The sequence below is a fragment of the Etheostoma spectabile genome, chromosome 5 (assembly GCF_008692095.1).
Source record: "Etheostoma spectabile isolate EspeVRDwgs_2016 chromosome 5, UIUC_Espe_1.0, whole genome shotgun sequence".
Classification (NCBI taxonomy): domain Eukaryota; kingdom Metazoa; phylum Chordata; class Actinopteri; order Perciformes; family Percidae; genus Etheostoma; species Etheostoma spectabile.
In genome coordinates, this window is record NC_045737.1 from 27,632,954 (window position 1) to 27,658,124 (window position 25,171).

Here is a 25,171-nt window from a genome sequence, read left to right on the forward strand (position 1 = left end):
CCATGTTGATGAGACCATGTTACTGGGTTCCATAGCTGGTGCCCGTTTCCAATGACACCTGTTTTATAAAAAGAAAACTGATCATCTGTCAAGTAATATTGACCCCACAAAATATATTTATTATTCAATGCTAATTACTGTAAGCAGTGAGGAATGTAGAATGTGAAACTTAAAGGAACATGCCACCATTTGTTGAAGTAGGCCAACGCATTTTCTGTCTCAGTGCATGCATTGTTAAGTCCGGTGCAACACTGGCAGCAACACCGCTAGTTAGCTTAGCATAGTGAATGGAATCCTATGTTGGCAGTTAGCATGTTGTGAGTAAAATGAGACAACAAAAAACAACAACAACCTAATCACTTATTTTGGCCTGCATATTCACAATGAATAAAAATGGCAATGCAGAGTAAGACTAGACCATTTCCTAGGCAGATATTGATTTGGGACTATATTGGGTGGAAGCACAGCCGAAGCACTGCAACATGGTGCCAAGATATTACGCAGCAACTCTGTGTAAGTACAGTTATAACATGGATCGATCTATCCCGTGTAAATAACTAAAAAAATAACCATGTGTCATGTTTGCAGTGATCACTTCCTCTGTGGACAACTGTTTATTGGGTCCATTCAGCATTTTTCCCAGTTGACTTTATCACACAAAAAGTCGAGGACTGCAGGATGCCTCATGTCCTCGGGTTGTTCAGTGATCACAACCTGCTCCTCTCGTTCTATTTCCAAAGCACGCAGCTCCTTTTCTAAAAACTCTGGTTCATAGAGGTAAGCTTCTGGATCTTGACTGTCTGAGAAGTCATCCTCTTTGTCTCTCACAAAACCCGCCATGTTCATCACCATTTACTGTCTTCTGTAGGAAAAATCAATATCTGCCTAGGAAATGGTCCAGTCTTAATCTGCAGTGCTGTTTGTATTCATTGTAAATATGAAGGCCACAACAAGTAATAAGGTTTTTGTTGTTTTGTCAGATCACTTTTACTCACAACATGCTAACAATTCTATGCAACATAGGATTCCATTCACCATGCTAAGCTAACTAGCGGCAGCGCTGCCTGTGTTGCACTGGTCTAAAACAATTCATGCACTGAGGAAAAAACTATCTACAGTAAGGGAGGCCGTGATAAGCCCTAATTCAACAAACGGTGGCCTGTTCCTTTAACGTATCGTTAACTTACTGATTCAGTTTCCCCATCCTCATTCAGATTTGTGACTTTGTGTTTTTTGTAAAGATCTCTTTTACGCGTGCATGACAGCATGAACCAGTCAGTAACAACGGGGACCTGTAGGAAAATATTAATGCTTTGTCTAGAAAGTAGCATTCTTTTTAATCACATATTACGTGCAGGATTGAGCATGTCTACTCACCACTCTGAGGATTGATAATGCTGCACCCAAGTTCACTATGGTTGGTACAATTCCAAATTTCCCTGCCTGCGAGATATAGGAACAAACCCAGGTATTGTCAGAGCAAAAAGAACACACATTTAGCTGATGAAGTCTTTGCAACTTAAAGATTTATTCTGGCCTCACAGTTCCAAATACAATGACGTCAAATCGGATCCCGTATGCTTTGATTAAGGTTCTAGTTTCCTCTCCATCTTGGCTCTTGTAGTATTTTGCAAACCTAAAAAAAAGTGTTTTTTGTTTGTTTTTTCAATGTTTTTATCCCCAAGTTAATCCATTTATTTAATTAGCATTTTTTAACAATGGTTTCACCTAAAGTTGTATCCAGGAGCCACATTGTTGACCGGATGTTTACTGTCCAGCCTGCGGAAGCTGTACTTGGGGTAACATTTCCCTGCCCACCAGTCCAGGTCACAGCTCCAGTCAATAATGATACCGAGGACACCACCCTTTAGAAACATATCATAAAAATCATGCATTATCCAGTTATGTATACAATTTAAATGTAAGGGAGATAAGAGATAAGGGAGTGTGGAGAGGTTAATTATGCAGATATGAACATCTTGTAAAAATTTGTGTCATATTTATTTCTGGCCATACCTTTACAGCCATGTCTTGGAATTCCTCTCCAGCCTCTGAGACAATACTTTTCAGGCGAAATATGGGGCAGTCTGGGTCTGTTGCACGATTGAATTCACACCTCTTCAGGTACGAGGAGTTAATATGTGGCAGAATATTTCTTCTGGGAGAGGAAGGAAGCCCAGAAATACATTTTATATAATGGCACACAATGAAACAGCAGCTTTGCATATGATAAGACATTTAGAAACTCTGACCTGTGAACGTTGAACTTTGGGTATGTTATGCTGTTTTTGATCAACACAGTGAAGTTCTCTGCTGAAGCCAGCAGTGCATGTCTGTGGGAAACAACATATCAAACAATACCTATATTATACTATGATAACTTATAAATACTATAACATTGCATATATTCTTACTCGGGCAGCTTAGTGTCTATTTCAAGAGGGCACCATGAGAGCACTTCACAGGTCTTGGCAGTTGTGGTATAGTTCTCACACAGCCCTGTCTGTATACCTGAGAGGGAAATTGGTCAGTCAGGTGGTGTTTGCTGTATGTAGACATCCTTTATCAATATTAATCTGATGCCACCCAATGAGGAAACCCTACCATTGCCGCGAGGATCGCTGTGTCCTTCCATGCAGTCACAATCATCCACACAAGTAGTTGATGGGTTTGGAAGCTGGAGGAGAAATCACCGGTCTGTTAATCTAGTATGGGGCATCTCAGAATGCTTTCTTACAAAAGTTATTGGTAGAGGTTGAATGTAACTAAGTACATTTACTTGAGTACTATTTTTAAAGCGCACATATTATGCTTTTTGACTATTTCTTTTTTGTGCATGTAATAGGTTTACTCACATGGGTCAGTGTACTCAGTCCCATGAAACGTTGTTGATATAGACTATTATGAACTGAACCATGCTTCATGTCACTTTCTTCCACACCCATTTGTAACTGCTTTCAGAATCAACTCACAGAGGTCAAGCCAGTAAATAATAGGATAAGAACCACAAAACCAATCACGATCCGATTGTTTCATAACAGTGTTCATGGAAGATGAACAACAATGAATCTAAATAATGTGCAGAGTCACTAGTTGGCCCTGACCTTAGCTCATATGACTTGACCATACATTCCATTTATTGATATATATCATATCAGGTAGCATCAGTGACTCACCTCAGGACAGCGTGACTGAGTCTGACCGGGGGTAACAACCATATTGGTTAAAACAAAGAATGAGTTATCACCCTGTTACACAGAAGAGAAGCACATGTCACAAGGCAATGAAATACTCGACTTGCTCACAGTCAGAGTTGAGCTATATGTGCATTATGCAACCTGTTTTGCTACGAGGCATTTTTTGGTTCTGTTCTGTGTTCAAAAGCTTTCTTAACATCAAGGGCAGAGGACTTCAGATGAAAAATTGCCTTCTGGCTAATTCTGGCACTTTTAACCCATGTATAACAAAAAGTGCTTTATTATTATCATTATTGTTATTATTTTCATATTATAATATAATTATATTATTATTATTCCCACTGACCCCTTCTTACATAAACTGAATTAAAACAGTTCAACACTACTTTCTATACATCACGTTTTACTTCTTCGATGCTGCCAGAAATTACGCCGGATGTCCCTTATGAAGGCTGGATGTCCGTCCCCGTCCTCTGTCTCTGTGTTGGCGTTCTATCCTTTGGTGGATTTCTCTGCAGGGTAAATCCAGACAGCTAGCTAGACTATCTGTCCAATCTGAGGACTATGGTTATCTGGTCCTCAGATCTCTGCAGGGTAAATCCAGACAGCTAGCTGGACTATCTGTCCAATCTGAGGACTATGGTTACCTGGTCCTCAGATCTCTGCAGGGTAAATCCAGACAGCTAGCTAGACTATCTGTCAAATCTGAGGACTATGGTTACCTGGTCCTCAGATCTCTGCAGGGTAAATCCAGACAGCTAGCTGGACTATCTGTCCAATCTGAGGACTATGGTTATCTGGTCCTTAGATCTCTGCAGGGTAAATCCAGACAGCTAGCTAGACTATCTGTCCAATCTGAGGACTATGGTTATCTGGTCCTCAGATCTCTGCAGGGTAAATCCAGACAGCTAGCTAGACTATCTGTCCAATCTGAGGACTATGGTTACCTGGTCCTCAGATCTCTGCAGGGTAAATCCAGACAGCTAGCTAGACTATCTGTCCAATCTGAGTTTTCTATTGACAACTAAAACTACTTATGAACGTACACATGTTCCCCTAAAACAACTTCCTTCCTGAGACTATTTAGTAGAGGCACTGGGGCACTGTGTGGCACTAAGCACCTCCCAAGATGATTGTGATAGGTTCAAAGAAATGTCAATAAACCAGAGCACGTTGTTCTCCCATCCCAGAATGCTGTGTGGACTCACCAGGGCCACCTCAGCAGTGCTGTGGAGGAAGGTCTAGCTAAGCGAGACTAGTTCAACACAATTGACATGTCATTTACAATGGAGCAGTGTTTCTCAAATGGTCAAAGAGAACTTTCTTTAATTGCTAATTGGTCAATTGGTTTTGCAGCAGTGAAAAGTACACAAGATCATTACAAATACAACAATTATTGCCAAAAATACATAACAACAGTTTTCAACAAATCTAATCTTAATTCAAATAAAAAAAGCTGCCTTTATCATACGTGGTTTTGGTCAAGCTGATATTACCTTATCCTATTTAAAGCTTAATTCTTGCCAAAATGCAACCTATGGTCATTTTGTCAATGTACCTGAGTTAAACTTTAGTTTAAAGTTATAATTAGGACAGATATGCCACTTTTAAGATTCACTGTATTCTCATTTTCGGTCAAATGGCCTTTTAAATGGGAGTGCAAGGGATACTATGATTGCATCAAAATCGCTATTTTTGAAAGGTCCCATGACATGGTGTTCTTTGGATGCTTTTATGCTGTAAATATACTTTTATACTCTAATGTTGTATCTGAAGTCTCTTTTATAGAGACCTTAGTGGTCCCCTAATACTGTATCTGAAGTCTCTTTTATATAGACCTTAGTGCTCCCTAATACTGTATCTGAAGTCTCTTTAATTTTAGACCTTAGTGCTCCCTAATACTGTATCTGAAGTCTCTTTTACATAGACCTTAGTGGTCCCCTAATACTGTATCTGAAGTCTCTTTTATATAGACCTTAGTGGTCCCTAATACTGTATCTGAAGTCTCTTTTATATAGACCTTAGTGGTCCCTAATACTGTATCTGAAGTCTCTTTTATATAGACCTTAGTGGTCCCTAATACTATATCTGAAGTCTCTTTCCCAAAATTCAGTCTTGGTGCAGAATTCCAGCCTCTAGAGACAGTCCCACAATGAGCTTTCCTTAGTATGTGCCATTTCTGAATCTGTAGCTTTTGAGGAAGAGGGGGGGCAAGGTGGAGGGTGGGGGTGTGGCCTTGACCAACTGCCACTTTGCTCGATTAAAAGCCATGATTTGTCTTTCTCATGGGGAGGGTGCAAATTCTCTGGTCGGGCAAAGCAGAGAAAGGGAAAGTAACCTTGCCCCTTATGACCTCCTAAGGGACAGGATTCCAGATCGGCCCATCTGAGCTTTCATTTTCTCAAAGACAGAGCAGGATACCCCGGGCTCGGTTTACACCTATCACCATTTCTAGCCACTTGGGGGGCCATAGTCACGCTGGTGGAAGTCACATTAATGTTAAAAATCTCAGAAAGTGACATTTTCATGCCATGGGACCTTCAAAACACTAAGAAGGCTCGACACAACATGAAATTTTGCTTAAAGCATCACCAGCTGCTCTACACATGAACTCAAACAGTTTAGCAGTTGGTTTTTCTGGTCGCCGTCCATCTAGCCAGTAAAAATCTCAGAACAAACGAAAACAGGAAACGAAACAGGGTGGAAAGTAAAGATGGAAAGCTCCTAAATCTTAGTTACATATAAATGCATGGGAAATGTATTGTTTTGTCGTTATCGAAAAACAATATTGACCTTGTAGTTAAAAAAGGAACCTCATATAAGAATACATTTCCTACTATGGATTCTGTTCATTCGAATTCGGAGATCAACACTTTTTGACTGGCAAGATGGCTCGAGAAAAATGGTGCCTCCATCCTACGTAAGTTTTCAAGCGAAAGTTTGACTTTGATAAAGACTCTAGGTTGCTTTTTGGCGAGAGGTACGCTTTAAGTTTAGCAGTGAAGGTTGCTGAAGGTATGAATGAGTCTCTTTATGTCTCGTTTTTGAGTAGTGTACGTGAAGCTCAAACCAAAAGGCAGGGTCTGAAACTCTAGGTGCAGGAGCTGGGTGTTGTCGGACAGAATGGATTCTGCTTTCAGATGGGAAAGCTTTTTCTGTTGAGATTAGGAGTTAAAATGGAGCGTTTGTTAAGTTTGTGCGTAAGTATTTCTGTAAAAAAGAAAAAAGGTATGGTTGAATACCTGGGATGGTATGACATAATCAGCCACATCCCAAAACCGGGGGTCCATGTCAGATGTGTTGGTGAAGGCAAAACCTTTGACTTTGGTGGTGACACTACTGATGACAGAGTCTTTCTCCTGGTAGGCCTTCTGCACCACACACACATACCTGCAGGTTTACAGCAGTAGGGAACTTTTACCAATGCAATCTGATCATGACAAATCACCAGGCAGCTCATTACAACAGTATTCCATGACAAGTTGTAACTAAGTATATTCAAGTACTGTCCTTAAATACAAATTTGAGGTACTTGTACTTCACTTGAGCCTTTTCTTTTCATGCCACTTTCTACTTCTACTCCATTACATTTCAGAGGGAAATACTGTACACTACATTCATCTGTCAGCTTTAGTCACTGGTCACTTTACCAAGATTTAAGATTTTTGCACACAAAACAAAGTTGTTTACTGTAGTTTATAAAATACAATGTTTTATTATAAATTATACTTACCAACATTATAACAGCCTTCAAGTAAAAAAGCTAAAATGATTAGCCAATTAAAATCTGAGTTGATTGAAAGAACTAATTGATTGTTTTCAATTTCTAAAATGTGAGGATGTTTCTTCATTCATTACTTTTACTTTTGATACTTTTCAAAAGTAGCATATTTTCCTGATGAAAGTTACTGACATTTTCAATGCGGGACTTTTAATTGTAACAGAGTATTTTTTACAGTGTGGTATTAGTATATATTTATTGGTAATACTTCTTCCACCACTGCCACATTTGACCAAATCTCAACCAAGACCACCATATGTACAGTATATATACATACACCCCCCCATCATTTGTTACTTACCCCACCACATACAGCACCACCAGAAGCTGGCCAAACCTGAAGACAAATCCTACCCCAATGTTTGGAATAACCAGTGTTTTAGGTGTTTCATAGTGACTCACGCAATCCAGACAGCTCTGGAAGAAGCCTGCACGCTTGCTCATCTCTGCACCGCACACACCTGTGATGGACTGTGCAATGATAATAAGTGAACATAGCATCCCTTATTCAAATTATTGTAATCAAATCATCTTTGTCCTGAGTGTGTTTTACATGTAGTACACACTTAGTAGTGAACATACAGTAGGTTTAAACTAACCACATACAGTATAGACACAAAACATACAAAACACTATCTATATTTTCTGACTGTATAAGTGAAGAGCCAAAACATTTTATTGAGCTATTGTGTTCAGACAAAATCACCATAACACTGTCTAAGTATTTGTAAAACTCATAGACAGATGTAACATGTGACTAGTAGCATTGATTCAGAGGGGAAAAAATTAAAATGGTGAAATATGGAGATACAAGGTTTCCACCCATCAGCAATAATATATGGATGTGAACATGCCAAACACACTGCACTAACTGCAGATTGTGGAAACCACCTATTATTACTTAATAACTTTTATTTACTTCTCTATGTGATACTCTGTTCATTCAAAGGCATGCATGTGTCCCAGGAGCCTCTGCTGTGTATCATGAAAGAAAGTCTTCAGTAGACACCATGTATAAGGCAGGGGTCCAATTCTTGTTTCCAAACTTGTGTCAACAGTCCATCAGAGGAGGAGGAGATGGTGACACAGTGGACCATGTGTGCATGTGTCACAACATAATTATGTTAGTGGAATACCCTCCCATCACAGCTAATTACATGTGCACATCGTCAAACCTCTTCATGCTCGATGAAAACGCTGGATATTGTCACAATGAACTTGTACCCATTTATGAATTACTCTGTGTGTGTGTGTGTGTGTGTAATGTGACATGTGGGGGGGAAGGAGTGAGGTAATTAGTGTTGACTGGTATTAGGGTTAGTGGTAGTGATGGAACAGTGGATATGACCTTTGGTGTGGGAGATCTGGGTTCGATTCCCACTATGATACACCAACCAGTGTGTCCCTGAGCAAGACACTTAACCCCTAGTTGCTCCAGAGGCGTGCAACCTCTGATATGTATAGCAAAATTGTAAGTCACTTTGGATAAAAGCATAAGCTAAATAATAATCCTTTTTATTATAATAAAAGGATGTGATAATAACAGAGTATGATTATATTATGGTGCAACTTTGCACATATTGGCAAATTCTTGTAATTAAGTGGGGTAGGAAATGTGAATGATATTGTTTGTAAAATTGTATTTCCTGTTGTTTTGTATTCCATTTGAATTGACTGCTGTTATTATATTTGTGTTCCATGTACCTGAAAATAGCAATTTTGCCAAAACCTACAATGCATCTCTCCTTGCTTTTATACAAGATTAAAGTTTAATTGTGCCCTGGCCATGCCTAAATAAAACTACATTAGATGTGTGAAACACATGGTGCATGGCAGGAGAGTGAAGCTATCAGTTTATCATGCAAAGGTGCACTGCTGTGTGCCCCTCTTTAGTAATCTACTCACCAGTGTGAAGATATCGAGACAACATACTGCAGCAAACACAACGAAACGTTTTGTAAAAACTCACCACACATTTACATTTTACTCTCAGATACTCACACTGTGAAACCCTGACTGATTAAAAAGCTTGTAAAACCAAGCCTGCACACTGAGGAGGGTGTTAAACATTTGTGCTTCTTCTCCTTCATCGTAAATTAATATCTACATAACTAGAACTCTTTAAATATTTTCACTACGCTGAAATTCAGTATTTAACTTTTTGGGATTTACTATATTTCCATAAATATAATTTGTATGTGCCTGAATGGTGGACACTAGTGTGTCATAAGTGGGACCACTTGAAACCAACACTGATTAAGAGTCAGTTTTTAATTTCATAACACACATTGATTTTTGTGAACACAAGACAGATACATTGTAACTTTGGTCCAATAGTACCTCAGATATAAATTCTGTATAAAAGAACCATTTCAGTTCACTTAGACACTTTGGCATCTGTGTTGGTCACTGGCGTAGCTTGCCTTCAATAAAATATTTTTCCTAACCACCGTGTTTCAAGTTTCTTTAAGTTATTAAGTCCATGTTGTCATATTCACACAGGTAAGAAAGGAAGAAAGGCTACAGTAGACTGTATACACAATATACATAGGGATCTTTTTCATTATCAACGTTCTTTTCTCATTGGACAGCGTAACATAAAGACATGCTAATTCATCAATAAAACTAATGAAGTACAGTCTATATATTTAGTGTTTCAGTGCTGAATTTTCAAGTACAATATGAAGGCATCTACAACGTGTTGTAGAAAAAAACATTTAAAAAAAACTGTCCACAGTAATGAAGCTACAGTTAAATGTAGGATGAGGAAAAGGTCTCCCTTCATGTTGCATTCTCCAGTTAAACCCATCAGGATGAGGCTGGAGGAAACCAGCCACCATGTTCATCTGCCAATTGTCAATAATACAATCAATGGCTTCTCACACAGAGAAGAACAGCTTCTGTGCTCCAGCTTTGTATAAACTGTGTCAGTTTCTCAAACTTCTAAATTTAGGATTCTAATGTTCCATCTGAGGGAAAGTCTACTAAAGCTTCTATAAAAAAACAAAATAAAGGTCCACAGAGTTCATATTTGCCCAAAATCAAAGTCAAGCCCGCCGTCGTGCAGGTTGCCTTCGTTTGCGTTGTCAAAGCTGTTCTTCCCGTGGATCTGTTTGAGGTGTTTGCGGAGAACTGGCTTGTGAGCAAAAACCATGTCGCAGTAGTTGCAGCGGTGTGGCTTGTCCCCGCTGTGCAGGTTGAGGTGATCCAGCAGAGAACACTTTTGCGTGAAGGTCTTCCCACAGATTTTACACTGGAAGGGCTTGATGCCAGCGTGGACCCGCATGTGCCGGTGCAGGTTGCCCTTCTGCGTGAAGGTCTTGCCACACAGAAGGCACATGAACAGCTTGTGCATCTTGAGGTGGTTGGCGTAGTTTTCCAGCTGGCGGAAGACCCGCGAGCACTTTGGACACTGGTGGTACCACTGGAGGGGTTTGTCGTAGTTCCTCTGGTGCACACTGTGTTTCTCTGCCGGAGGGTATGCAGGTGGGGGGCTGAGCGTGTACCCGGTCCCGCCGGGCGGAGCCGCCATCTCACTGCCACGGCTGTCAACGGTAGAGTTTATGAGGGAGTGCTGGGGCTCAGGAGAGTGAAGGGCAGGAGGTGGACTGGCGGGGAAGTGACCAGCGATGGAGTTTTCTGCTACGTCAGACACAGACTCCACTTTTATGATAGTGATGTCGCTCTCCACCACGCCCTGCTTTGGACGTCTGCCTAAGTTATGAAGAGGGGACACCGGCTGTATGATCATATCCTCATCGTCATCCTCTGGATCATCATTATCGTCATTGTTGTCGTCCCCAACCTGCACCACTTCCCCCCCCTCTTGATGGACAGTCCGGACCTGGGAGTGCTCCTGTTCTCTCTGGGCCTGGGAGGATAACCCCTCCTCCTCCTTCTTCTCCCTACTTATCCCCACATCCAGCTCCAGCTGGCGTGCAGGCTGAGGTTTAATGAACTTGCTGAGAGCTTGGGTGCACTGCTCCACAATGTGGCCCATTTGGAGGAAGCTGGCCACTGTCAGGTAATGCACCAGCTCCAGCTCCGGAAACTCCAGCTGCCCTGTGTAGCAGGACAGCAGCAGCTGCCGGCCTACCTCCGCCTCCTGGATCATGGAGATCTGGACCTCCCCGGAGTCCTGCTGAAGGATGAACTGGTCCCTCAGGAAAGACGAGCCAGCGGCAAACACTACCTTGTGACCAGGGACCTCCAGCTGGTTGATGCGCACAGTGACATCACAGAAACGTCTCTGGTGTCGTAGGAGGTTCATCTTCTGCAGCATCGAGTCCCCAAATGTGGCAAAGCGGAACTGCAGGATCACCTGGTTCTGGGCCATAGTGAGCCGACAGCCAGCAGTAGCACTGCACCTATTAAGGACCAAAACAGATTGTAGCCATGTTTTCCATCCACGTTTTTATGCAAATAAAGTCATATTGGTTATAAAAAAACAGTAACTTTCGACTGAATGCACATAAAATCATACAAGTTTTATGATTTTCTGTTAATGGGTAAAGGGCTTATGGGATAAACACTGATGGAAACGTTATTTGTGGAATGAATAATGAATTGCGATTACTTACTAATTTTATGTTTGCAACCTGCCATAAAACAAAGACGTTTTACCTTGCATTAAACTCTATATACACTATATTCTGTATTAATAATAAGCCATTTTAGTTATAAAGCACCGTTCAAAGCCACGGTTAAGGTGCTTATACATTAAGAGAAATACATTGAAAACTACAAGCTAATTTATTTAAAGACATTCACCTGCCTCCAGTGGTGGAATGTAACTAAGCACATTTACTCAGGTATTAAATCCTACTTCACTTAGTATTAACATCTTCTTCTACTTGGGTACTTCAACTATATTTTTATGCTGATACTTATTTACTTTTAATCGAGTAGTGAATGCAAGACTATGCGTCAATCACAATCACCTCAATCCTAATCTAGTTATATTAAACCCGGCGCGTGCAGCTCTCATGGATAGGGTGAGACTGAGAACCAGACTTGGTTCACAAACATGTCAATTCAACACGAGCTAGCGTGTCTGTTTCGTCAGCTAAAGTTAGCTAACATTAGTTAACTTCAATCAAATACCATTACGTTTCAATATATTTTTGGAAGCAATGTCCACTCAAGAGTACGCCGTTCATCCACTCAATATGAGGTTATGGTAACAACATATACCGGTGTCTAATTGTACTACATTCTATAGATAACTGGTGTTAGCTAGCTAGATAAATGATTTGCCTTGTGTAACGTTAAGCAAAAAATATTAAATATTTAATGAATAGTGCTTAAAGCCGAATTACAAAAAATGGCATAAGACGTTTAAAACACTACTTGTTACAGTGTTACTAAGGTTTGCGATACACAAGACATTCAAGTGAAATTGGGAGATTAGCACTTGGTTTCCGCTGTCCAAGTCGACTGGACCGTCGATGTTAGCTTAGCGCTATCAGTAAAGTAACAAAGTAGTGGCTTTCTTTTAGATACAACAGCTAGCCTGGATATATATATATAACTGTTTGGCTTAGAGCAAGACTAAAAACTAATATTGTATTAAGTCACTCCACGTCTAACCTTTGCTTTAGCTGTGTGTGTATGTTAGCTGTGTATGTACATCAATCCCAAATCGCCTCCATAGTTCCCTCTGGCCTAACGTTCCTCTCCGGTCTTTACAGAGTGTACGGAGCCCTGCAGCCATAGCAGACGATCTGATGAAAACATGCAACACTGTAGCTAACCTACTTTTTTACCTTTATGCTTAAGTTGACACAATATTAAGTGTTGTGTACCTGTTAAGCTCTTCTCTACAAACACGTTAACGATGGGCTGTCATCGGTAGGTCTGTCCGGGCATTGAAGGCGCTGATCCGGATGCAAAATCCATTTAAAGGCCCAGTGCAACACAACCGCCACCTCTCATCACCAATCTCTTCAAAGATTCACTTTCCTAAATTTCAATCAGTCAGCGCTGCTTTTATCACATAACCGTTGAACAAAAGTAATAATATGATAAATACAATCTATCAATTTTTCAGTCTTATCATTAACCTCTGTTTTTAAATGAAAATGTGTTCTGTAAATGTTCTAGTATCTCTCATCCATTAAGGCATCCTCTTAACCTTTAAGCAGTGGTGGAAGAAGTATTCATATCCTTTACTTAAGTAAAAGTACTAGTACCAAACTGTAAAAATAATCTGTTACAAGTAAAAGCCCTGCAGTGAAAATGTTACTTAAGTATAAGTATGTTGGTATTTTAAAAGTAACTCATTAAAACAACTAAAGACTAGGTACCAGCTGATATGTGGGTCTGATTATATTTTATTAAATCGGAATCGCACCAAATTTTTTTTTCACTTCCTGTCCAGCCTGAAGGCGACAGGAATCGGCTGAAAACTGTCCCACTTTACCGCAGCTTTTTGTCCCCCCCCCCCCGCGCTGCTGCCGCCTGCTCTCATCCACTTTACAGGCGAGGCGCAGTTCATCTCCAACGAGCCTAATGAACAGCATTACCTGATGCCAGAGGAACTCGCTGAGCAAATTGAAATTAAGCTCTCGCGAGAAATCTGGATTTCCAGGGTCAGAAGGCTCATCAACCATCAAATTGACAAATGGTCTTCTTTACTTCTAGTTGCAAGTGCATATTCACATCCAATAATCATGTAAGTATCTATGAAGTGAAAACCAAAGTTTTTATAATTATTTACAAAATGTACGAAACAAAATGTACTGATAGGGAGTCAAGACTGTATTTCATTTGTCATACTGACAAATAAACTGACAGAACATCAGCAGTGTCATGTCCTCTTGAAAAACCTGGAAAAGAAGAGAGGAAACCAGGTCATTCAATTACAGTTACTGTACAAGTCCTGTGTTTTAGCTGAACTGAACAAAACATCTACGTTATGGACATTCCTAGTGAAATCTAACTCACTGGCCGCTTTCACTACATGCACGATTGCTTGACTTTGTCACTAGTAACATACCTAAAATGACTATTTAATTTGCAATTGTGGTTACAATTAACAACTATCCACTGAAATGTATGGATTTAATCTTTGAAACTTCCTGAAACACTAGAATCACTTTAGCCACTTGGTTGAATTAATATACCGTTGTTTCACGTGTAACATGATATTAACAGGGTGGGTAATATACTGAAGTGTACCATCTTCTACACCAGGTGAAACTGTCTCCAACCAAAAGGACGAAGGCAACCAGTCCTATTGTTGCAGCAGCAGACAGAGAGGAGACCCTCAGAACATAGGATGTACCTGGAACCAGGGAAAGCTGTGTGAGTACCTGGCAACCAGCACTTTCTACATCTGCTTGTTTTTTTCATTTTAAAGTGCATTTTTAAATAGAGCTGCAAACATTTATTGAATAATCAATGAGTTGTCAGCTATTAAATTAATCGCCAACTATTTTGATTATCAATCGGTTTGAGTAATGTTTTGTTAAAAAAAAGTAAAAAAAATAATTCTCTTATTTTAGCTTCTTAATAAGTGTGTGTATATATTTATTTCTAGTTTCTTCACTCCTCTGTGATAGTAAACTGAACATCTTTGAGTTGTGGACAAAACAAGACATGAAAAGGTCATCTTGGGATTTGGAAAACCCTCATAATTTCACACATTTTTTGACATTATAGACAAAACAACTAACTGAACAATTGAGAAAGATTAAACAACCATGAAAATAGTAAATTGTAGATAAGTGTTGGTTGCAGGCCTATTTTAAAATAATTTCTATTCATTTTCTATTTTCTAACTACAGAATGTTGTAAATAGGTAAAATGTAATTTCCCAAAATAAATCTCAATCCAAAAATCCTTATGTTATAACAGACACTAAAGGATTTAGGTGTTTTGGCGAGTGAATTACCTCTTACTTTAGCCCACAGGACACAGGAACATTTTAAAGCCTAGGAGAAAAGACACACAGGTAATTTAACAAGTAAACTGCAGAGTCGGATGCAGTTTCTAGTAGGGCTGTGCAATTACAGTAATCAACATTATAATCGTGAAAACAGAGGAACCGAGAAAAAGTATTATTTTGCACATTATGTTTTGCAGATCAACTCTTATTTTGTCCTGTGTTCTGAATGGATTCTTTTTTTCTTTTTCTTTTTTTAAACAGGGAAAGTATGAAGGTATATTTCACAGTTCTAGGTGTTTTCACTGTTGATTTGTTGAACTGTTTCACTGTTTGAGTTCTACAAGTGCAACATCTTTACAAAAGTCAATAAGTAGTCTTTTTAAAATAATGCAATTAACTTTAAATATTGACTATATTGATTATCAAAATAATCGCAATTCTAATTTTTTCCATAATCGAGCAGTTTCTAAGTCAAAACATCTGATACTTTATTCTATACTCACCGATTTCCACTGACTGATGGATCGTAAGGTGATGTAATAGTTCCTGCCATTCTCCAATGGTGCATTAAAGAAGCCTCCATAGTAGAGTCCATCTCCCACAGTAAAGTTCATCTCTGTGCCGACATGTCTGACATCTATCTGGGCAGTGATGTACTCTGTGGGGGACTTTTTTTTGCCTGAGGGGTCTGAGCTCGCAGGAGAGGAACAGTCAAACATCATAATCCCCTCTACAGGAAGCACAAACACCTGGTACAAACTGCAACATGAAGAACAAAAGAAATCATGGCCATACGCTAAACCAAATAAAGATATGTTAAAGCTTTAGTGCGTAACTTATTGATATAAATTAATGTCCGTTACAGTCAAGCCATTACCAAACGAGTTGCTACAAAACTAATTAAGACTATCAGCACCACACAACTCTCTCAGTTTCTCAGTTTGGCTCTGTTCAGAAGACTGTGGCGTCCGGCGTGCAGAAACTCAAGTGAAGATAGTTACCTTTTCTGAAGAGCCCATCATACTTTTTTAACCCTCTGTGTCCTCCTTGGCTACTAGCAACTGTATCATGTGGACTTGTCAACAGTGTTGTTGTCATTACTTAGAATTCCTCATGGGGGGACAGAAACTACGCACTATAGCTTTAACACATTCATTTCTATACACTATAGATTTGTATAGATTGTAACACTTGAACATTGTAACACTTGAAAGTCACATAAAGGCGAAATGGTACTTGCATGAATGTGATTCAACTCATATTTTAGCCCACCCAATTCTGGATTTTTGTTGTTGTAGAGAATGTTATCGATATGTGTGAGTTAAAAAAAATATGATAGTAATTCTTTTGGAGTAACATGAAAATTAGATAAACCTAAACAATCTTGAAGGTGCTCGAAACGATGTCACGCATTTTTTTTAGGTTACAACAATTTGTTGTCACATACAGCAAACATCCCCTCACTATCTGCTAGCTGCCTGTCCCCTGAACACACTGTAAAAGCCAAACCTTGATCCAGATGTTTTAGCCAACTATAGACCTATATCCAACCTTCCATTTCTCTCTAAGATTCTTGAGAAAGCAGTCGCCAAACAGCTGTGCGACTTTCTGCATAGCAACAGCTTATTTGAGGATTTTAAGTCAGGATTTAGAGTTCATCATAGCACAGAGACAGCACTTGTGAAAATTACTAATGACCTCCTAATTGCTTCAGACAAAGAACTTATCTCTGTACTTGTGTTATTAGATCTTAGCGCTGCATTTGATACCATTGACCATTATATCTTATTACAGAGATTAGAACATTTAATTGGCATTAAAGGGACTGCTCTAAGCTGGTTTAAGTCTTATTTATCAGATCGATCTCAGTTCGTTCATGTTAACGATGAATCCTCTAGGCACGCCAAGGTTAGTCATGGAGTCCCACAAGGATCTGTGCTCGGTCCAATCCTGTTCACTTTATATATGCTTCCTTTAGGCAGTATTATTAGGAAACACTCCATAAACTTTCATTGTTATGCAGATGATACTCAGTTATATCTATCAATCAAGCCGGATGAAACTAATCAGTTAGCTAAACTTCAAACGTGCCTTCAGGATATTAAAACCTGGATGACCTGTAATTTTCTAATGTTAAACTCAGATAAAACTGAAGTTATTGCTCTCGGACCCAAGCACCTCCGTGACGCACTATCCAAAGATATAGTTACTCTGGATGGCATCACCCTGGCCTCCAGCACCATTGAAGAATCTTGGAGTCATCGATCAGAAGTCCTTTTAATTCCCATTTAAAAGAAAATTTAAAAGGATCCCCCCTTTTTTCCCTACAAATTTTTTGAAAAAAAAAAATCGGAATTCCTGTCTAAAAATGAGCAAAAAATTGTCCATGCATTTTTTTTACTTCTTTTTTGGGATTACTGCAATTCTTACTATCAGGCTGCCGAAAAATCCATAAAAAACTTACCCGCGATCCAGAAAGCTGCGGGCCTGTTTTTGAAAAGGGGCCAGGAAAAGAGATCCTTTCCCTGGTTTAGTTTTTTGCATTGGCTTTCCCGTAAAATTTTGAAAAAGAATTTAAACCTTTGGGTTCCCCTACAAAAACTCCATGGGGCGGGTCATCTATCTTTAAGGGGCTTAAACCTCAACCTGGAAAATACGCTCCAAAAGCAGGGGTTTCTGGTGGTTCCCAGAGTCCTTTAAAAAGAACGGGACCAAAGGTTTACTTTTAGGCCCCCTCCTGTGGAAACCGGGTTCCCTTTTGGGGCCGGGAGGCCGACCCGTTTCCCCTTTTAAAAGTAGCTTAAAATTTTCCTTTTTTTTAAAGCTTATAGTTAGGCATAGAATCGAATATGTTAGGGTAGTTAGTTAGTCACATAGTTTTCAGATTTATCTATCATATAATTAACTAAGGGAGACTTGGCATACAGCCCGATCCGGTTGGGGGAGTCTGGCCCGACCGGGCTGGAGCTCTCTTTACCTTGTCTCTCTTGTTTTGTGAATAATAGTTTTAGACAGCCTGGGACTTATTTTGATACACTAGTTAGGGCATAGAATCGAATAATGTTAGGGAGTAGTAGTTAGTCACATAGTTTTCAGATTTATCTATCATATAATCAAGATATAATAGAACTAAGGGAGACTTGGCATACAGCCCGATCCGGTTGGGAGAGTCTAGCCCGCCGGGCTGGAGCCTCTTTACCTCGTCTCTCTTGGTTTGTTGTAATAGTTTTAGACAGCTGGGGACTTATTTTGATACACTGAGCTCCTCTCTCCTCTATCTTTCCATCTTTTCATTTATGTGCATCCATGTCCCAGAAATGCTTGTTACTAACCTAGCTCTGGGAGTCTCCCCAGAGTCCTTATGTTCTTTTTTCCCCAGCATGTTCCCTTGGATCAAGAGGCTCCGAAATCAGGGTAGCAGCTATCGCCATGGTCCCGCTACACGTTCTGTGATGCCATGTTCAACTGCTACACTGCGGTGCCCTGCTACGTCCTGCTACGTCCTGCTGTGCCTTGTATGCCGCCAAGCGTCCTGCTATGCCATGAACTACTACAAAGAACTGCTACAAACTACTAATTTTTCTATTTTTGTTATTGCCACTCTTCATTCTACCCCAACCGGCCCGTCAGACACCGCCTACCAAGAGCCTGGGTCTGACCGGGTTTCTGCCTAAAAGGTTTTTCCTCGCCACTGTCGCACTGTTGCTTGCTCTGGAGGAAACTAGAACTGTTGGGTCCTTGTAAATTCTGGAGTGTGTCTATCTGTAAAGTGTCTTGAGATAACTCTTGTTATGAATTGATACTATAAATAAAATTGAAATTGAATTGAATAGCTGCCCGTCCCATGAACACACTATAAAAACATCTCACTATCTGCTAGCTGCTTGTCCCCTGAACCATGCAAAAAAAACTCACTTTTTTTTGTTTTTGCTTTTTTAAGACCGACGCAGTTGTTAATTTCCCGGCCAGCGCCCACGTTGTTTAAATAGCAAATGAACCTGTGCCCAGCTGTGCGCCCATCGCAGTGCTGGTCTTACAGGGAGGTGTGTTCAGGTGCATTCTGGTCGTGTTGCTATTTTGAGGCTAGCGGGAAGTGTTTGCAACATTGACCAACAATAAACATGCTCTAAAGTCAGTAACGCGCATTTCAATGTTATTTTAACAGCGCATTAGTAAAATTTGGACACGCCCTAAACGCACCTGCGCCATGCGCTTCACACAAAATAGGGTCCTAACATTTTTAGAGGCTTATTTATTGTGCCTTGTTGTGTTGCCTTATACACCAACGACAATTCATTCCATTGCATGCTAATCTAATGGACAATGACGGAATGCCAATCTGAATATATTGTAAGGAATTATAAAGTTTCAACCAGCATTATAAATTGTGGACATTAGTCGGTCATTTGAAGCGTGCTGGTACATGACTGTTTTTATCTCTGTTTAGGGTTTTAGTGTCCCCTGTGACGTAGCAGAACAGAAGAGTGGTCACATCTCCTGGTTGTTACCTTATTGGGTCCAGTGTGTTCGGTGATCTGCGTAGCCTCAACGTTGGTAAAGGAGTCTCAAATTCTCTGTAGTGGACAATTGGAGCTGGAGGCACTGTCAAATGTGTATCATGATCAGTATAAAGAAGACTCACGATAAGATAGAATTGTATCAGTCTTAAATATTTCCAGAAAGCTTATAACATATATATACATACATACATATATACATACACATGTATATACATATATACATATACATACACATGTATATACATATATATACATATACATAATATACACCCTATATATACATACACACATATATATACATACTACATACACATATATATACATATATACACATAATATACATATATAACCTACATACATACACACATATCACATATATAACACATACACACATACTATACACATATTAACGTATATATCATATATACTATACACATATATACATACATACATACATATATATACGTATATATACATATATACATATACACATTACATTCACATATCACATATATATATTATACAAATACATACACACATATACATACACATATATACATACACATATATACATACACATATATACTACACATATATATATAAAATACATACACATATATACACATATACTACACATAACACATATACATACAAAATACCTACACATATACACATATATACATATACATATACACATACACATATTACATACATACACATATACACATATATACAATCATACACATACACATATATACATATACATACACACATATATACAATACATACACATATACACGTACCATATACAATATATACATATACATACACATATACACTACACTACCAATATACTATACATAAAACATATATACATACACATATATACATACACATATATATACATATACATATATACACATGCAACACATATATACATATACAATATACAGCATACACATATATACATTACATTATACATGCATACCATATATACATATACATATATACATGCATACACATATATTACAATATACATACATGCATACACCATATATATACAATACATACATGCATACACATATATACATATATACATAATACACATATATATACATATATACATACATACACATATATACCTATATACTACTACACATATATATATACACATATACATATAAAACATATACACATATATACACTACACATATATACACATACACATATATACTAATATATATATCACACACATATATATACATATACACATACACATACACATATATATACATATATATATACACACACATACCCTACTACATAATACTACATATACATATACATACATACATACATATACACCATACATACATATATACTACACATACATATACATATACCAACATACTATACATAACATATATACATATACATATATCATATACTATATACATATAATACCTAGATACATACACATACTATACATTATCATATACACATACACATACTAAAACATATACATATATACATACACATACATATACATATACATCACATACATATACATTTTACATACACATACATATACATTATATACATACATACATAACATATACACAACTATATACACATCCATATATACATTACATATACCATATACATACATACATATATACCATTATACCCTACTACATATATATACATATAATACATCATACATATATACATACTTACATATATACACATTTACATACATATATACACCATCATACATACATATACACATATACATAACACTATACATACATATACACACATATATCACATACACATATACATACATATATACACACATAACATATATATATACACTATACATACATATACACACATATACTATAAAATACATACATATACACATATATCATGCACCATATATACACACATACATATATATATATATATACACATATAATATATACACACCTACATATATATCCACACACTATATACACACATATATAAAACCACACATATATACACACATATATACACACCCACATATTAACAACCACACATATATATACACACACACATATATATATACATATATACACACCCTATTACACCACACACACTATATACACACACACATATATAATATACACACACACACATTATACCCTAATACTATATATATAATCACACACACACACACATATAAATATATCACACACACATACTATATAACACACACCACACACATATATATATATACACACACACATATATATATACACCACCACCACACATATATATATACATATATACAACACATATACATCATATATATAATCACACTACATATATATACACAAAACATATATATATATATACCACCATATATATATATATACACACACACCTATATATACACACATATACACACACACACACACATTATAATACCCACACACCACTATAATAACACTAACCACACCTATGAATAATACACACACACATATATCTATAATACACACACATATATATTATATATATACACCCACACATATATATACATATATATAACACACACACATATATATTATATACACACACATATATATAATATAACACACACACATATATATATATTATACACACACACACATATATTATATATATATATATATATATATACATACACACCACACACAATATATACATACACATATATATACACACAATATATATATATATACATACACACACACACATATATACACACACACACATATAATATATATAATATTATATACATAGTTATACACACACACACACATATACATACACACACACACACACACATATATATATTCCTTGTAATAATATTACACTTAGACGCAGGGAATCTTTTTGTCAGAGTAAAGTAAATGTAAAAGTTGGCCGTGCCTTGATACCTGGTAAACTGGTGGTAGTGTTGATGGTGGCTGTGAATCTGGAAGACATTGCAGTGATGGAGATGCTGTAGTTTGTGACTGGAAGCAGGTTCAGACAGAGTTCCAGATGGTCAGCCTTAGAGCTCAGAAACCACTTCCTTCTGTCATGAAAGGATCTCTGGTAGTCTCTGGATCCTATGTATGTCACCTGAGGTGGTTACATTGAATGTGGCATCAGTCAGGTTCACAAAACACTAACTCTAACCCATAGATTAAGGTAAACAAAAATTATGGAAGGGTGATTGCATAAACCGTCCATTATGGATGTACTGATACATTGTGAATTTGTTAAAAATGGACATAAAAAAATGGACATAAAAAATTAATCACAATGCAATTTTAAACGGCCTAGGACATAATCTACTAATCTACTTTAGGGCGTAATTCCACTTGTTTGACTTCAGACATCACTACGTGTCCTTAGTTTATTTATTGAAAGAGATTTTCTTTCTATTTAGTTAGTTTTTTTGATGTGGGAATCAAATTGTTAATTTTCTATTTGATTTTAGGTAAAAATACAATTTCTGTTGCACTTTTGATTAGAGAATGCATCTGTTGTTTTGCACAGATATAAATTAAAATTTAAATAAAGGATTAATTTGTCTGCTTATTCTGTTAAATAAATCGTGTAAAAATTGTATTGTGAACTTAAAAATCGCAAATTTTGAGTTGAGAGTATTGTTACATCCCTACTGTCCGTACACATCCACATATAACCAGAGAAAAAGGTTATTAATTATTGAAAGCACTTATTTCCTATACATAAATACAAGAAAAATGTAAGATACACAGTATATACAGGGAAAGAAGGAGGATGAGTCCCCCGTACCTTATATACTTCTGTATCCTCCTCATACTTCTCTGCTCTCCAGTGCAGACATTTTTCATTAAGGACAAATAAGTGATTGACAGCTGGCTTAATTCCTGTAAGAGATATGGGAATTAAAAGAGTGATGGTACACCAAATCTTCACCGTTTATTTGTTATATTACAAATCTCTTCACAAACATGTTTACAATGCAAATCAGTAACATCACACAAGCGTCATATCCACCCTGATGCTTTTATTTTGTGCGGCCTAATGAACATTGCAACTTACATACAGTATGTTTCTAATCACATTATATGAACTTGCTTTGTTCTTACTCACCTATGCATCTCATTGTAGCTAACTGCCACGCCCCAGAGCTGCGGCACACAGAGATGTTGCTGCCTCTCCAGCTGTGATATCCATCCACACAGCGGTGGATCACAACGCTCCTGTTATGCCACACCACCTCGGATTTGGTAAGGAAGGGAACCGGACCACATTTGGCTAGAAAAACAATGACACTGATTGGTAAGCTAATGACTGCAGGTATTGTGGGGCTTTATAAGCATGGTTATATACTGTATATTCCAAACATATCTATCTTGGTTTGGGTTTGAGTCACCGGGGGGGGGTAAACACCATTGCTGAGTAAAGTCAAATCAATCCCACACAACATGTTTCCACAACATTCAGACAGCAGTGGATTTACCCACAGAAATAAATGTAGCGGCATCACTCCGGACAATGTGAAGGTTACACAACATTATTGTGTCACCTTAATTTACCTTAAAATCTGCAACAAGCACAGAACATAGAGCCCAAGCAGGAATATACAAGGAGCCTCTAACCACAACTGAAGCAGTATAGAGCTGAGCATTTATCAGTTATTTACCAGATAAATCAAAGCATGTATATCAGATAAATCAAAATATATCAGTATCATTTTAGAACTCACAATCACTCTTCCACAGTGGAATAGATATATACATGTCCAGAGATGATTACTGTACCTTTGCACTTTACAGATACTTCCCTCCACTGTCCTGATAGTAAACATGTTGAAATATTATTTCCACTCTCCTGGTAAAATCCATCCATGCACTCATACAGCACCACACTGCCCGGTCTACTGGTGCGATCCCACAGGAGGTTAGTATCAGGGAGGGTTAGTGGGGGGCCACAGCTTACTTCTGCACACAGACATGAATTAGCACAGACAGTGTGCTATTTACAGGCATGTAATATATCACAAAGAATCACAGCTGAACAGGAGATGCAGCATAATGAGAACATGTGATAAACTAAGTGAAATGAGTCAACCCTGACTGCTTCTGCCTTTTTTCACAAAAATGTCAAACAAAAAGTCACATTCAATTTAAAGTCACACAAAAAGTCTTTATATTCTGTATCACATGCAACTAACAATTCCTGAAATAAATATGCAAATTCATAGTAAAAAAACAAACCCTTCCACAACAACCCCAGTGTTAACGTTGTACTGTTTTGTTCTTTACTTGACTTTTAATTTTCTTGAACATGTTTTTATTGTAACTTTTTATTTGCGTTATGCCTTGTTGTTCATGTGTTTTGTTGTGTGTGGACCCCAGGAAGAGTAGCTTCTACTGTATTTTTTCTATTTTTGTTATTGCCACTCTTCATTCTAACCCCAACCGGCCCGTCAGACACCGCCTACCAAGAGCCTGGGTCTGACCGAGGTTTCTGCCTAAGAGGAAGTTTTTCCTCTCCACTGTGGCCCTGTTGCTGCTCTGGAGGAAACTACTAGAACTGTTGGGTCCTACTCTATCTGTAAAGTGTCTCGAGATAACTCTTGTTATGAATTGATACTATAAATAAAATTGAATTGAAAATAGTAGAAACTAATGGGGGATCCAAATAAATAAGCTTTATATCTCAACTATTTACAAAGTGATATACCAACACCCATATTTTAAAGCAGCAGTTTTACATTTTG

The 25,171-nt window shown here is 37.9% G+C and overlaps 3 protein-coding genes and 1 long non-coding RNA gene across 9 annotated transcripts in view; 1 reads left to right on the plus strand and 3 right to left on the minus strand.

Annotated features, from left to right (window-relative positions):
* On the minus strand, nt 1-7,445 carry p2rx4b (purinergic receptor P2X, ligand-gated ion channel, 4b). The gene is made up of 12 exons (XM_032515424.1): nt 7,280-7,445; nt 6,440-6,587; nt 3,177-3,248; nt 2,605-2,677; nt 2,415-2,511; nt 2,253-2,333; nt 2,017-2,158; nt 1,729-1,865; nt 1,543-1,636; nt 1,378-1,443; nt 1,188-1,292; nt 1-58 (listed from the first exon to the last, which is right to left on the minus strand). Exons 1-12 carry the CDS (start codon nt 7,420-7,422, stop codon nt 20-22), a joined length of 1,197 nt encoding a protein of 398 aa, XP_032371315.1. The 5' UTR covers nt 7,423-7,445; the 3' UTR covers nt 1-19.
* LOC116689094 (uncharacterized) lies at nt 2,949-15,212 on the plus strand. Its single transcript, XR_004331919.1, has 3 exons — nt 2,949-3,042; nt 8,263-8,269; nt 15,202-15,212. It is a non-coding gene; the product is annotated as an uncharacterized LOC116689094 (long non-coding RNA).
* zbtb26 (zinc finger and BTB domain containing 26) lies at nt 9,230-13,056 on the minus strand. Its single transcript, XM_032515423.1, has 2 exons — nt 12,783-13,056; nt 9,230-11,345 (listed from the first exon to the last, which is right to left on the minus strand). The coding sequence occupies exon 2, from the start codon at nt 11,312-11,314 to the stop codon at nt 10,004-10,006; it is 1,311 nt and encodes a 436-aa protein (XP_032371314.1). The 5' UTR covers nt 11,315-11,345; nt 12,783-13,056; the 3' UTR covers nt 9,230-10,003.
* Nucleotides 13,663-25,171, minus strand: part of susd1 (sushi domain containing 1) — a 23,064-nt gene continuing 11,555 nt past the window's right edge. For 2 of the 6 annotated variants that reach the window (XM_032515417.1, XM_032515416.1), the window contains exons 10-17: nt 24,210-24,389; nt 23,539-23,703; nt 23,218-23,312; nt 22,350-22,536; nt 19,375-19,468; nt 15,370-15,625; nt 14,873-14,912; nt 14,019-14,263 (exon numbers count right to left, since the gene is read on the minus strand). In XM_032515417.1, coding sequence (XP_032371308.1) covers nt 14,127-14,263; nt 14,873-14,912; nt 15,370-15,625; nt 19,375-19,468; nt 22,350-22,536; nt 23,218-23,312; nt 23,539-23,703; nt 24,210-24,389 — 1,154 coding nt within the window. In that variant the 3' untranslated portion in view covers nt 14,019-14,126. Of the gene's footprint in view, nt 13,806-14,018; nt 14,264-14,872; nt 14,913-15,369; nt 15,626-19,374; nt 19,469-22,349; nt 22,537-23,217; nt 23,313-23,538; nt 23,704-24,209; nt 24,390-25,171 lie in introns of those variants that run through there. The other 4 variants (XM_032515420.1, XM_032515421.1, XM_032515418.1 and 1 more) reach the window with 3 other exon arrangements.

Bases quoted from the DNA above. Each gene is read 5' to 3' on its own strand.
- p2rx4b (XM_032515424.1), bottom strand. From the start codon at position 7,422: ATGAGCAAGCGTGCAGGCTTCTTCCAGAGCTGTCTGGATTGCGTGAGT. The intron at 1,637-1,728 runs GTGAAACCATTG...ACTTTTTTTTAG, and splicing joins GCTCCTGGATACAACTTTAG to GTTTGCAAAATACTACAAGA. The intron at 1,293-1,377 runs GTGAGTAGACAT...ATTTTCCTACAG, and splicing joins CATTATCAATCCTCAGAGTG to GTCCCCGTTGTTACTGACTG.
- zbtb26 (XM_032515423.1), bottom strand. From the start codon at position 11,314: ATGGCCCAGAACCAGGTGATCCTGCAGTTCCGCTTTGCCACATTTGGG.